General features: G+C 41.9%; 1 protein-coding gene across 1 annotated transcript in view; it reads right to left on the minus strand.

The window, feature by feature from the left end:
• LOC138273633 (uncharacterized) overlaps positions 1-15,889 on the minus strand; it is a 1,227,671-nt gene that overhangs the window by 486,128 nt on the left and 725,654 nt on the right. Inside the window, exon 5 of the mRNA XM_069218896.1 lies at positions 12,683-12,856. Coding sequence (XP_069074997.1) covers positions 12,683-12,856 — 174 coding nt within the window. The remainder of the gene's footprint in view (positions 1-12,682; positions 12,857-15,889) is intronic.

Below are 15,889 nucleotides of genomic sequence, written 5' to 3' on the forward strand. Positions count from 1 at the left end.
AATTTCTAATTAGCATATCTGCGTCAGCAAAGGTTTTATGACAAAATTTGATAAGCAATGCAGAGTAATGCAAAATAACTGTTAGTAATGCTCAGAATTAGAGTACATAATCAGAAACCAGAATTATTTGAAGTCCCAATAAACAGTGAAAAGTCATAAAGACAGCAACTCTTTTGGAAAAAGAAAAGTTTCTCAAATCGGTCAAGTCCCTAAAGGAACAGAGAAGTCATCTAAATTCTATTTCTCAGATTCAGAAGGAACACCATCAGGATCTCTAGAGGAAAAGGAAAAACCTCATTCTAAATGGACAGAGTCCTGTGAGGTAAAATGAAAAGTCTTTGGCTGGTGACAATGAGCAGCCATCACTCAGTCAAGTCTGTTATCCACCCAAGGTTCCACAAGGAGGCTATCAGATCAAATAAATTTGCCTTTGCTTCAGTACCTCTAGCACATTAGACCACAGGAGCCTCAGGGGTTGCTGCAACCTCCAAACCCAAGGTTTCTATACACATTTTACGAATAGGTAACCAGCAAAGACCAAGATTTACCATGGTATGACTAGCGATACCACACATTGATCAAATGAGGATGGAGAATCATCACAAAAATAACTACAACAATAACCCATTTCTAAGGTAAAGGAAAACATCTATTAGCCTCCACTGCAACAGTGCAGTTCAGTGATGTACAACGCACTATGAAACAAGACTCATAAACCAGTGTGCTAGCAAGCCTGCATCTGAACCTCTAGGAGAAGTTCCTTCAGAATTTTACATTAGGTACACAAAGAAAGTTTAATTCACAATATATGCTCTCTGAGGAATAGAACTATCTGTGTTACAGTGTTCAGTGAAGAAGGTGAGAAGAGAAGGCAGGTGGCCATTGATTGGGAAGGTTAATGAGCCAAAGCAAGATGAGCAGAACACCAAAACAGCATCCATTTTAATAAGATGGTGTCTCTGTAAAAATGTGACATACTAAGGAGTACGTTATTAAACCCACTTATAAGCTTCCAAATAAAATAGTTTCAAGTGCAACATTATTAAATCATCGGTTACAAATACATTAATTATATAATCATTAATATTCAAAAAGAATTTGTCACCCAAAATTGCACATTTGGTAAACGTTTTACCAGGAACACCTTAGTCGGCTGGCTTGCTTAGTGATGCTTTACCTTCACCTCCATCACCTTCCTTTTGACGTCACTGAAATATTTCTCTAGCCCTCAATGTCAATGAGCCTGTAGAACACTGCCATTAACATGTAACTATTTGCTGTCAAATATAGGTCTAAAGAACATGACATTTACCTTGAAAGTGATTCATTACCAAATGCTGGAACTGACCTTTCTTTAAATTTTACCTTCTTCGCCTGCCAGAGTATATGGTGTTCATTTCAGGTATGATCACGTGAGCTGGATGGCAGCTGCAGAGAGACGATGGCCATGAAACTTTTTCTTGGAACAATATTATACTCACAAAAATAGGTGCCTCTCACTATACATCTAAAAAGTTACAAGAACATTGTAGTATGGAGAATGTCAGGCGAAGGGGTGGAGTGTTTTTAAGCCTTACGCATTACTCAAGTGTATTGTAGCCTGGTCAGTATTCAAGTACTTGGAGTCTGTATTCATATGCACATTTCTTGTGCATTATAAAAAGAACTCTTCAAGTTATTAGATGCATTATTTTTATGGCCTATCTCTTTGATGAAAGATGTCCATGAATCATCAGTTGCCCTTGTTATCTAGCCAGTGCCAAGTGATGAGATTGTAATGTCACATGCATGTTAAACAATCATTTTGTCCCTCCTCTGAGTGGCAGACTACATGTGAAACTGACATCCTGACTTTTATTTTGACCATGGTATCATGATTGGAATCATTCTAATCTAGGATGTGCAGAGAGGCCTAGCTGTGTTCTTGGTAATGCAAGGTCCAGAACCTTGATAAGCATGCCTTGCGGGTAGGCATTAGGCAACTATGTATGCCCTGGGTGTATTACGTAAAGCGGTTGTGAAAATGTACTGTATTTTGTGAGTCAGTGGTGTGACAGGACCATTTGTGTCGAAGGGAGATGAGCCTACTGACTTCTCTCTTATAATGTTACACTGTTACAGGAAACCCAGATGGATAACATACTAGGTGAATGTGAAGTGCATGTGTATGCAGTGAGAAAGTAGAGATAGTAGCACGTGTGGCAGCAGGGCTCTGTAAGTTGTGTTAGTCTGAGTACAGGGGTCATTCAGATTCATTTTGATACTCCTGGTTTAGCATGAGACGAGATGTAGGGTGAGGACAGGGTTCCCTAACTGGGGAAGTGTATTGTCTGCCTTCCTATGGACAGGTGGTAGAGACCAAGACATTGAAGTGAAGGAGTACATAGCTTTCTTGACATTACAGGATAAAATATTGTTGATCATCAAGCAGACTTAATGACACTCTAAACATTTATTCACTTGCAGAAGAAAATGGTAATCAGCATTGACAAGGGATGTAATGAGAATCAGAAGGACAAATTTAAACACCTTTGCCATGTGCAAATTATGTTGTTTAATTCCAAAGGCGTAATTGCTGAGGCCCCAAATTATGAAGTACTGCATGCACTAGTGAATTGTATTATGGTTTTTGCAAATATGTATTCAATCTCTTCTTATATGCAGGTACTGGTTCCCAAAGTGGATCTGTGTTCAGAGGAGAGCCCGCACACGCTGCCTTACCTTTACATTTCTTCCACAAACTAATAAAACAACACACATGCACCGAGGGCAGTAAAATTCATAAGATAACAAGAGGCAGGGACAGTTTAATGGGTCTGATCAGATATGATGACCCTTGCCCACCACCCCTAGAACCCATGCAGCAGATTTTCCTGGGTAGATCAACTGAGCAGATCAATAGCTAGTCCAGGAGAATGCCAGAGGTAAAATGTACACAATCTGTAAGGCATGTGTCTGATCCTTGAAGTCACAATGACTAGTCAACATTATTAAAGAGGAGTTATTGGTACACTCTGCAAACCAGGCACCAATTCCTCAGTCTCTAGTGTAAGGTTGGCCTCCTAGGACTTCATGACTTCCCAGGCTTGCTTAATTAAGCAGTTAAGGCCTATTTCTAAGACAATGGTGTGAAGGTTAAGACAAAATACATGCTACCACTTTTATCACAGTTGCAATAATTAAAGAATATATAGTCAAGTTTATCATTTTGTAAACACAGTGAAGAACGGTTTGGCCCCTATCATGAACGTCCCAGAACTCTGGGCTATTCCAATATTCTTGCCATCTCCAGGTTTGCAATTGCCATGTCTGTAAAACATGGACCCAATAATTCTGAGCCCATGGACTCCAGGCCAAGTCTTTAGAACAGAGAGTGCCTACATGCCACTGCTGAGCCCGGCAAAAACCTGTGCTCAAACAGCAGTAAAAAAGGAGCAGCAAGTACCTGCTCCACCCTCCTCTGCCCATCCACAACCCACTTGTGCACCATGTTCCTAAAATAGCTCACACCACAATGACCATTGCCTTAACATGGTGGCCTGTTATTTCCATCAGAAAACGAAAAAATCCTGTATGAGATTCCTCCGAAATCCAAGCACCTAAATCCTGAATCCTCATAATGCAGGCCCAATACCCTAAACAAATAAATAGGTGTACAGTAAAATTAAATAAAAGTTACCACACAACAAAATACCACAAAAGAAATACAGTAGTAACACTCTGCACCTATGTTGCACCCACTATTTAGCTTCCTAATCAATACCTAATCATTAATACAGTGTTGTTCATAATATAATTTGAGAAGACTTTTGAGTTTCACCTGACAGGAACTATATCTCCTAATACATAATTCAATATCACTAGCTGATCTTGATTTCTAGAAACCTTACATATATTGCACAAAGTAAAATATGGAAAATGTTGGGAAGGTAAAAATATGCTTCAGAGTTTCTGATGCAGTTACCTTACTGAGAAACCCAATGTGTCTCCTAGTTTAGGGACGGCTTGCATGTACCTTAAAATGTAGGTTTCTCACGAAACAAAGGTGCTAGCAGCAGTAGATGTATATGCTTTGTCCAGAGGACAGAGCACAGTAGTGAATGGAGACACTCTAAAGGGACATTGGAGTGTGAGCCAATAGGCCTAAAAAATAGAGACATTGGCCTTGCATGTCTGCCTAAAATTAGGCCTGGGCAAAATTTTAATTATGTTGGTGTAATCCAAGTAATTTTTATAATTTTGCTTTACTTTTTGACATGAAAATAAAAAAATTCAGCTTGTTTACGTAATAGTGAGTATTTTGGCACATAAATCCTACTTCGGGAGCTCAGGAACAAAAAACTGAGCGAGCACCCACAGCTGCTGCTATTTATGCTCTGTTGCATCTAACACTATTTCATACATTTCACAATACATCCTTGGATCCATTTTAGATGTGGGGGGGATGTTTTGCTCTAAGAAAATAAGGCTAATTGTTGGAATATGCTCCTCACATAATTATGCTGTAATTGTGCATAAATATGCTGCATCAGATTACATAAATTACGCCAGCCCCTGCCTAAAATGACCTATATTTTGGTCATCTGCAGGTCAATCTGTTGCTGGATTTCTGCACAGCAAGACAGAACCAGAGTATCTCACATGTGCATTTAGGGAATGCTCCAAAAATCCAAGAAACAGAGTGGTGATTTGCCTGTGTTCATACCACCCCTTTGAGGAGAAGGTTGCACAGGAAGCGCAAAACATCAGACTACTCAAAGTTGGAGAAACAAAATAAAGGTCACTGTAAGGGGGAGGGTACTGACAGGGTTAAGGAGCCAATAAATTCACATGCAATTTTAGCTAAATTATGGGCAGTATGCTTCCAGTATCTTATGAGGGGTAGAGAAGGAGGCTTGGTGCTTAGTAACAATACCACCAAATTGCATTCAGATGGTGGTAAGGCCTCCTATCAGGCAAGGTAATAATCTATAGCACAATAAGCCTACAAAGCATTAGCAGGGCATCTGGCTTAGGTCTCCACTGTATGAAGTCAGCAATGTGCAGTTCTACATCAGGAAGCACTTCAGCTGTGGCTATGTATTTATGTACATCTGTATAGATGTGGGCTTTTCCTTTGGTGGAGCAGAGCTCCATCACATATATGATCTGTCCTTGGCAGTTTTCCAATATTTTTCTGCCAATCAGTGACATTGCATTCCCAGTATTTAAAGACAACCACTGACTGTGTAAAATAATTTCCCTTCTCTTAGAGGAGAATAAGCACAAATCCTTTGCCGTGATAACAGAATGCACTTAATGGCTGGTACCCTTATGGCACAAATAGTAACATCTTCCATGAGACAGCTGTGGCAGAAAACTTTGGCCCTCATTCCAACCCTGGCGGTCTCTGACCGCCAGGGCGGAGGGCAGCGGAAGCACCGCCAACAGGCTGGCGGTGCTTCCTGGGCTATTCTGACCGCGGCGGTAAAGCCGCGGTCAGAAAAAGGGAACCGGCGGTTTCCCACTAGTTTTCCCCTGGCCCAGGGAATCCTCCATGGCGGCGCTGCTTGCAGCGCCGCCATGGGGATTCCGACCCCCTTCCCGCCAGCCTGTTTCTGGCGGTTTTCACCGCCAGAACCAGGCTGGCGGGAACGGGTGTCATGGGGCCCCCTAACAGGGCCCCACAAAGATTTTCACTGTCTGCTTAGCAGACAGTGAAAATCGCGACGGGTGCCACTGCACCCGTCGCACCCCTGCAACTCCGCCGGCTCCATTCGGAGTCGGCTTCATTGTTGCAGGGGATTTCCCGCTGGGCCGGCGGGCGCTCTTTTGGAGGGCGCCCGCCGGCCCAGCGGGAAAGTTGGAATGGCCGCCGCGGTCTTTTGACCGCGGGGCGGTCATTCGGCGGTGACCGCATGGCAGCTGGCAGGCTGGCGGTGCTTCCTGGGCTATTCTGACCGCGGCGGTAAAGCCGCGGTCAGAAAAGGGGAACCGGCGGTTTCCCGCAGGTTTTCCCCTGGCCCAGGGAATCCCAGCGCCGCCAAGGGGATTCCGACCCCCTTCCTGCCAGCCTGTTTCTGGCGGTTTTCACCGCCAGAACCAGGCTGGCGGGAACGGGTGTCGTGGGGCCCCTGGGGGCCCCTGCACTGCCCATGCCACTGGCATGGGCAGTGCAGGGGCCCCCTAACAGGGCCCCACAAAGATTTTCACTGTCTGCTTAGCAGACAGTGAAAATCGCGACGGGTGCCACTGCACCCGTTGCACCCCTGCAACTCCGCCGGCTCCATTCGGAGCCGGCTTCATTGTTGCAGGGGCTTTCCCACTGGGCCGGCGGGCGCTCTTTTGGAGGGCGCCCGCCGGCCCAGCGAGAAAGTTGGAATGGCCGCTGCGGTCTTTTGACAACGGGGCGGTCATTTGGCGGTGACCGGTCGCCGCCCGCCGTGGTCAGAATGACCGCCTATATGTATTCCCTCAGAAAGATCCTTAATAATAGAGTGAAGAAAGGAAGAAGTGGGGGTGTGCTGTCACTGTTGAAACTGTTATAAATGTACTCCTCTTCCATCTTGTATTCAGCTTTCATATAAAATCATTTCTGTGATCCTCTATGGGTAATTTTAATAACACCCGTGCAGAAGGTGATCACAAACAGTTTTTCATGCACACTTGTACTGATGTTCACAAATGATATTGTGAACGCCATGTAGATAGGGACATATTTATCAAAGGTTTTGTATTGCCCCTGTGTCACACAAGGGTGTGCAGGACGACGCAAAACCTAGACTGAGATGTACTAAACCATGCAGGACCACCATGAGTGGCCCTCCATGGCTTGGTAAATCTAGAGTAACACAAGGCAGAGAAGATTGCTGTCTTGTGCTACTCTGCCTTAGAGAGGTGTTCCACGGTTGGCCTGTGGGTGTTCCCACACATCAACCCATGTATTTTTGTGCATTCTCAGAAGGTAACAGAAAGAGGAAAAAGTCTCAGAGGATGTTTTGTGCCCCTTCTTGCACAAAATCAATCCTGTCTGCAATGCAGGTACCCTTGCCCCAGGGTGCAAGGGTGTCTGCATTGGCATTAGGCAGCACACAGTATGTTCTATGGTTCCTATTCTAATAATTGAACTGCACAGTAGGACGGCAGAACTTCAGAATGTGTGGCACTGAGACTTCCAAATCATAAGAAACTGTCGGCCCAATTCCTGCCTAGTTCACAGTGCCTCACCTAAACCACTAACAGTTTTGGTGGAAAATTATTGTAACAATCTGAGCATGGCACTCTGACTCCCAAGGAAGTCAGTGAAACAGATCTCACCCTTTTGTTGTATTACTCATGCATACTCAGGCAAAACACAAGAGGGATATAAGATGGGTTTTCTATTGAAACAATCGTACTCTTGCATAGAGAGATTGAGCTGTGATAATTAGGCAGATGAAACAAAGCAAAGAAGCCAGCACAACAAACAGGGTAAAGTTAATGAACATTTCAACCATAGTAAATAAGTTCTAGAGGTTCTAGAAGTTCCTACTTAACCCTAATACTATACTGAGAGCATAGCGGGTGTACTCTTCTGTGTTTCCAGATATAAGGGCTTAGCTTTAGCCCCATACCTGAAAATGGTGTCGGAAGTCACCGTAGAAGTTGGATGGCAATTCCCCCAGGAATCTGGTAGATTAGCACCAGCAAAGCTGCACATCAATCACAGCATTCATCCCAGGTTGTTGCGGCTGGAATGCCCCTCTGCCCTGTTCAGGTCAATACATCATTTATATACCAAAACCAAATTATGTTAGAAGCACAGCTCTGATGCAGTGGTATGTCTAGTTGTTAGAAGCTGTCTCCTGAATGGGCAACATAAGCACTAGAATATTGTGCACTGTGTACCTAGCCTTGATCAGAATGTGCTGATTACATGTTGAGAAAAGGAAACCTTAAACAGGCAACTTGTACAATATAGTCCTAGATGAATATCATTCAAGCAAAATGAAATGTGTAAAAGGTCACTGTGAAAAGCAATGCAGCTACAATGTAGACAATATGAAATATAAAATGAAGCTAAAAAACAGAGGTCCTCATGACAAGAGGACAGGAATGTTCCATATAATGTTTAATATGGTGCAATGTTGCCTTCTCCCTGTCATGCAACATATCACAGCAAGGTGTGTTGCTATGCTGCATTATGTGACATTTTGATAAATCTGCCCCATAAAGTTCAGCAATGTTCACATTAATGAAAAAAAGATGAAAAGGTGGCCCAACTGCCCAGAAGTAACTGGGTTTAATTTACATAGGAAAGGCATGATGCATCACCCCTCATTGCAGTGACTGCACTACAAAAAGTGTGTCAATCCTAGCATCAGCGAAATCCTTGACAGAGTGCTTAAAGAAGGGTTGTCCCTAGGGACTTCAGAGTGAGGAGAAAAATGTATATTCTCCTCTGTTCTAGAATGCAACACCTGTGGCCCAAGAGAGAACTACATTTACACTTTGGAGAACTCTTCTGATTATGGCCCCTTAAACCCAGCCAAAAAATACAATAGTGCTTTAGAGATAAGGGTAAATGGTAAGGATGTCACAGATGATAAAGCCAGGGACTTTTGTTTTTCTACCTGTAATTGAGGAGTATAAAGAAAATCCTGCACGAAAAAACGTACAGCCTGTGTTTAGAGCAGTGTTGCACAAGAGCAGAGACTAACAATGCAATTAGATCAGACAATATCAGTGCATAAAACATTAGTACACATGACATGATCTCCTGAACCATGAAGATGTCATAAGTGGAAAGAGTAAAATAGTGAAAGTGGAATTGTGCTGCAATAAAAATATTGTGTTACCCGAAAGTTTAAGCTTGCACAGGCTCAAGATTTATTAGGAAAACATGCAAATTCATCCTAAATAGAAAAGATGGTGACTTTCATGAAATGGAAAAGGTGGATGGATACTTGTAATACAAGAAAGCTGATTTGTGTTAATAGTTAGCATATAGAAATAAGAATTGAAAAAAACAACAGGTCTGCAATTTTTTTAATAATAATAGCAAAAACACATAACCCACACATTTGTCAATATCACAGTTTTGCTTACACACACACAATACATACACATACAGTGTTATGGTGGATGTGATGTTATGGTGGTTGTGGTAGGAGTGGCAAAATGTAAAATGTTTTTCCTTTGGGTGATGTAAATGCCAAATATCTACAAATTTGGTAAATCTAAAAAACACTTCTAAAGTTAAAAAAGCTTCAGTAGGTAAATTTTTGACTTGAGATGTTCCATCCAATAAGAGATCACATATAAGGTTAAAGTCACCTCCAATAAGTAAGTTGAACATTACCCAGTTTGAAGACTTCAGAAGTAAAGAGAGACTAAAAATTAGGATCAGCATTTGTTGGACCTCATACAGTAAGCAGGTGAAAAATATTAGTATCAATTTAAATGTTTGATATTAGATAACAACCTTCTGTATCAGAGCATTTGCGAAGTATTTGGAGATGTAGTTTTATTAGCAAACCAAAACGATGATGGACGGAGTGCTGAAACTTTTCAAACAATCACACCCAGTCACAGATCTGGGATGAATCCATCGTTCTTTTGCTCATCATGCCACCCCAGTTTCAACCCAGACATATGCAAATCAGTCTTGACCCTGCTCCCCATGGGAATAATTCAGCCCGAACAGCAAATCCAGTTCCTCCGTGGACGTAAACAAGCAACCTAGAACCAGTTCTGGGGTATCAACTACATCAGCCAGGCTAGCATGAGTCCATTGGCACATTGAGCAAGAAACACACATCTGGGAATACCCTGGCCACTTAGGGTGACTATAGCAACACAAAAGAATGATGGATGGATGCTGAAACTTTTGAAACACTCACCTTCAGTCACAGATCTGGATCGTAACCATTGTTCTTTTGCTCATCATGCCACCCCAGTTTGGACCCAGCCATATGTATATCAGTCTTGATATTGCTCCCCATTGGAACAGTCCAGCCAAAACTACCAGGACAGACCCACCCTGAACCAGAGGGATGCATCCTGTGACCTGCTTTAGGGTATCATCCCTCATCAGCCAGGCTAGCATGAATCCAGTGGCAAGGGGCCCACTTCTGGGCATACCCTGGCCATTTAGCGTGACTTTAGCAACATAAAGGATGATGGAAGGAATACTGAAACTTTTCAAACACTCACCCACAGTCACAGATCTGGATTGAATCCATCGATCTTTTGCTCACTATGCCTCCCCATTTTGGACCCAGCCATATGCAAATCAGTCTTGGCCCTGCTTACCATGGGAACACTTCAGGTCGAACTGCCAGGCCAGATCAGGAAGTCCCTGGACCAGAAACAATAATTTTTTAAAACTCTCTCACACAGTCACAGATCTGGGTTAAATCCATCATTTTTTTGTTCCCATGCCACCCCACTTTGGACTCAGCCATATGCAAATCAGCCTTGACTCTGCTCCCCTTGAAAACAGTCCAGTCCAAACTTCCTGGCCCAGTCCTCTCTGGACCAGAAACTAACATTCTTTGACTGGTTCTGGGGTATCACCCCTCACCAGCCAGGCTAGCATGAATCCAGTGGCACAATGAGCAAGGGACCCACTTCTTGGCATACCCTTGCCACTAAGAGCAACTTTAGCAACACAGAAGGATGATGTTCGGAGTACTGAATCTTTTCAAACACTTACCCCCAGTCACAGATCTTTGTTGAATCCATGTTTTTTTTGCTCACCATGTCACCCCTAGTTTGGACTCAGGCATATGCAAATGAGTCTTGATCCTGCTCCTCATGGGAACACTTCAGGTCGAACTGCCAGGCCAGATCCTCGTTAGACCAGAAACAAGCATATTGTCATGATTTCAGGGTATCATCCCTCATCAGCCAGGCTAGCATGAATCCAATGGCACAATGAGCAAGATACCCACATCTGTGAATATCCTGGCCGCTTAGGGAGACTTTAGCAACACAAATGGATGATGGACATAGTACTGAAACCTTTCAAAAACTCACCCCCAGTCAGAGATCTGGGTTAAATCCGTCAATCTTTGGCTCACTATGTCACCCCAGTTTGGACCCAGCCATATGCAAATGTATCTTGATCTTGCTCCCCATGGGAACCTTTCAGACCGAACTGCCAGGCAAGGTGCTCCCTGTACTGGAAACAAGTATCTTGTGACCGGTTTCAGGGTATCTCCCCTCATCAGCCAGGCTAACATGAATCCAGTGGCACAATGAGCAAGGGATCAACTTCTTGGCATATAGTGGCCACTAAGGGCAACTTTAGCAATACAAAAGGATGATGGGTGAAGTACTGAATCTTTTCAAAGATACCACCCATTTACAGGTCTTAGTAGAATCTATTGTTCGTTTGGTCATTATACCATCCCACTCTGGACCCAGCCATATGCAAATCATTCTTGACTCTGCTCCCCAATGGAACAGTCCAACCCGAACTGCCAGGCCAGGTCCTCCCTCCCTCCGTGCTAAAATATATATTTTTTTGCAAAATGAATAGCAATACCATTCTTTTTGTTAACTGCATGAGAAGAAATAATAGTAGCAAGCCTCTTTTTGTTAATATATATATGATAACTTTATCATCAATATGAGTCTCTTGATGTAAGCAAATATATGCTTTATGTTTTGCTAAGTAATCTAGAGCTGTAACAAGCTTAACAGAGTATCTTAAACATTTTACACAAAAAAAAACATTTGTAATTCTATTAAAGCTATCCATATTCATAAAAGAGAAATGGACACATGCTTCAACTCAAAAACTATATCTGGTGTTAAAAAATTAAAACAAAAATTAATTGTTTCTTAGTGCAAGAACACTGTGCACTGTATTGTAATGCCACAAAATAAAGATTGGATTACACGCTGTGCCCAAGTTTTTGTGCAAAGCATGTAATCACATGACAGTAATACAACAACTTTATTAAAAAAACAATTAACATATAAACATAAACCGTGAACGTTTCCCTCAAAATAAGGGACTTATTTTAGTACATATATCATGAAACACACACAAGCTGGACGAAAACAAATTTCCCTTGCGAAAGCCGAGAGACTCTGCCACGTAACAGCAACGTAATTCTTACCATTATCAAATGTCTATCCAAGTTTTAAATAATTGAAACACACACAAATGTTTTCATGCGTGCAGTGCTGTTACAAATGCTTCTTAGCTTTTGCAAACTGGATAGGTACTCGTTCTCAACCGTTGTTTTTTTGCTGTTTTGCTATAGTATTCATTTAGCAATTTAAACACCTTTATGTCTGTAGTCCTTTATTGTGGTGTATTTGCACAAACATGTGAGTCTGAATGTATAAATAACGATGCGCAAACGTGAACACTCATTTATTGAATCTGGTAATACACACACACGCACAAAGTTAATTTCATATCTAGGGTGATCTAAGTAGACCTTTCAAATTCGAATTGTTCTGTTTTTTTACTGTAGAGCATTTTCTGCAAGATAAAATATGTGTTACCTTGATCGGCATCGCCATCTCATTTTTTATCATTGGAATGTTCAAATACAATATCTGCGGGCAAATTGGTAGTAAAGTTTTGAAATGAGGAGTGTAGCTTTAAACTATGTCCACCGACAAATGTAACTCTTTAGTGAGAGAAAAGCAAGATGTAGGGATCACAATGTATATATTTGTATTTAAAATAAACAACATTTACCTGTAGGCGAATACACAAGCGTTTTAAGTGTTTTCACTCCATCTGAAATTCTATCCAAATATGCCTGCTCCAAAATGACTCCGTGCACTCTGACCGGAGGGTTCAGGTGAAGTTGCAGCATGTTCATTGCCTCCTTAAAAGACTGCCCTTCACAATCTACTGCTGGCAAGTCACCTGTGAATATCATGAAATGTAATACATGGCACTATGATAAGAACTGCACAATAAAATACTGTAAAGAGGCATTATAATAAGCAGAACAACAACCTTGTCTAGGATGATGAGGATTTGGTCTAAGGAAAAGCAATCAACCAAGTGATTTTACCATAAATCTGTTTCAAAATGACAAAACAAAAATGAAGCATAGCTCGAAAAAAATAATCAGGGAAAAGTGCCAATAATATGAATGAGTAAAGCAACAGGTTCGGTTTTCATGGAAGTGTTGTCAATGGATATTTCTCATCATTCTGTCGTTCAGATCAAACTAAATCACATTATAAAGATTCAGGCCTAGATTTATTCTAAATTTGAATTAGTGTTGCCTCACTTTTGTGGTGCAGCACTGATCCAAAATAATTTTAGGCATTTACTAAGCCACTCAAAGCCACTTTCCCTGGTTTAGTAAATACAGACTAACCCAACTCAGCGTATAGTGCTACCTTGCATTACTTTGCGTCGGGCAGGTGTTACATGGGCGTAGCATGGTGTTTTCCATGTATCTACCCATGTATTTTGATGTAAACCACAGTTACAAAGACATGCAAACTTGGGTTTGCACTGAAATAGTGCACCTACAAGACACTGGTCCATCTAGGAAAAATATCTTTATTTCTTCTTGTTTCTTCCTTTTTCCATGTGTGCTGCATTCTTGCAGACACAAAGAGGAGTATGCCTTTAAGGATTGATTTTGTGCAGGAAGGTGTGCCTTACTGGACAAAAATAATCCTACCAGTAAAGCAGGCACTCATGAACTAAGGTGCAAAGGTGCTTATGTTGGCTCTAGGCAGCACACAGTGCACAGTGCAAGGAGAGAGCAGAAATGCTCCATGTATTTGTAAATATTGAGCATTTCTGCTCTCTTCCTTTCGCTCAATGCAGGGCAAGCAAATGTCACAACCCCCTATTGTGACTTCTGTACAGTGGGTCTGGCGCAAATAGTTCATGTTGTATTTTCCCTGTGGCACATCATGGCCTTCTGCAACACCAGGATACACAACCCTCAGGCCCCATGTTCCCACTATAAATAACCCCTTGACAGGCCCCTTAACAGAGCACATGGACCCATTAGAACATTCTGGTTGTGTCGTTCAATTAGTTTTTCAGTTTACACACTTGTGAGGTATAGACGTGTTTCCTGTTCATCAGTTCCAACGGCCATGACCTATTGACTCCACCTGCTATTCTTTATTGATTCCATTTGCTTCTGTTCATTGGCTCCAATTGCCATGACCTATTGACTCTGCCTGCTAATGTTGATTGTAACTGCTTGCATTAAAGGTCAAAAACATTAGGCTGAAATGTCTTCTCTCCCAGGGCCTGTTGGAACCTTCCTGTCTCTTGTGTGAACCACGTGCCTTTCAGGAGTCAGCCCCAGCCTTGAAGTATTTTAACAGCACCTGAAACTCGAGTCAGTGCTTTGCCTAATTCCTGTACTGAGCAAGCATCATCCCTGCACTCACTTCCTGAGTTGACCAGATTCCTCCAGCACTCTAGTCTTCCTAAGCCCAAGCCTTCTTGCTGCTCCTGTGCTCCCTATGCCATCAATGCTTCTGTTGCCTCTGCTTCAACTGTGGTGATTCATCTTCCTCTTTGGCTCCTTGTACTACAGCTACAAAGACTTTCTTCCGATTTAAGGAGAGACAAGGCTAATTACTTGATCCAGGTTAGTGAGCACTAATCCTTACATTAAGCCTAAGGCTATCTATAAGACTGAGTTCTGAATAGAGAATGCTCTTTGGTCCAGTAGCTTTAGCACTCTGAACTTCTTTGTAGAGTGAGTGCTCTGAGCTTGAATTATATCAGAATTGAAATCCGCCCACCAGTAATTCTTGACAGATTTTTGTAAAACAGATGAAAGAGGAGACTGTATATGTATACAAATATGTACAGAGAAATTAATGTAAAATCATTCTTGGGAGTGCCAGAAACTCCAGCCTTAAATCTTGATTGTACCAGCTCGAATGAAGTATTTGTGGTGAAGCCTGAAAGTGTACAATATTGTGAATTACTATGTCATCTTTGAATGATGAGAACTGTTGGTAAACTATTGTTCTTGTTATCACCAGTGAAATACATCCACACCAAAAAAAGTCCAGGGAGTGCAGAACCTCTTACGCACTGTTGCAAGGCAGCAGAGCAGGACCGGTGCTGCAAGTCTGTCTCTTCTTATTTTGTCCTAACTCCACTTCCCCTCGATGGCAGTGTATGATTTCTGGGCTTAGGGTCCCTTGATAATGGGCTGCCCTCTAGGGGGGATAGGAGGTCCAGCATTGCCTCTGTGATTGGAACCAGGTAGGTACGTGACAGCAAGTTCCCATGCTGCACCATACTGCGTGAAATAATAGTAAATGTGTAGTAGAACAGTCCAAGTGATCACGGTGGTGAGCCAAGAGCCCATTCTGGATGCCTCCCAATTAAATGTGTTCATGAAAGATTTGTATCAAAATTGGAACTTATGGAAATGAGTAACACATCTGTCAGAGCTAGTCAATATTTTGACAAGTCTACACAGGTCATCAATCCAGCTGGGTGTGGCATAGAACTGACTTTCTAAGTGGTTAGCAAGATTTATGACCTACCACAAGAAAAAGCACCATTCGGTGATTGAGCCTAAGCACAATCACTGGCGTCTGGCTTAGAAGAAATCGTTGTAAAAATAGGCACATGCTAGAAAATTCAAAGCTTGAGCAAGTGACCTCATTTGACTACTTCATTGAAGCTTTTGGGTGGTGATGTTTTCAAGTGCCCAATACAAACTTAATTGTAATATATTCTACAGTAGATCTATGCTATTTTTGTCAAATCCTTTGACAGAGGGTTGTAACAGCAACAGAAAAAGTCCTAAATGACAAGTATATATATATATATATATATATTTATATATATATATATATACAAGTGGTTGATAACAGTTCCATGCTTCAACTCATTCCTTCTCTAGGGTCACTTTTCCATGCTTCAACATGTTCTCTTCTACAATGGTTTTAC

The sequence above is a fragment of the Pleurodeles waltl genome, chromosome 2_2 (genome assembly GCF_031143425.1).
Source record: "Pleurodeles waltl isolate 20211129_DDA chromosome 2_2, aPleWal1.hap1.20221129, whole genome shotgun sequence".
In the NCBI taxonomy this organism is placed as follows: Eukaryota; Metazoa; Chordata; class Amphibia; order Caudata; family Salamandridae; genus Pleurodeles; species Pleurodeles waltl.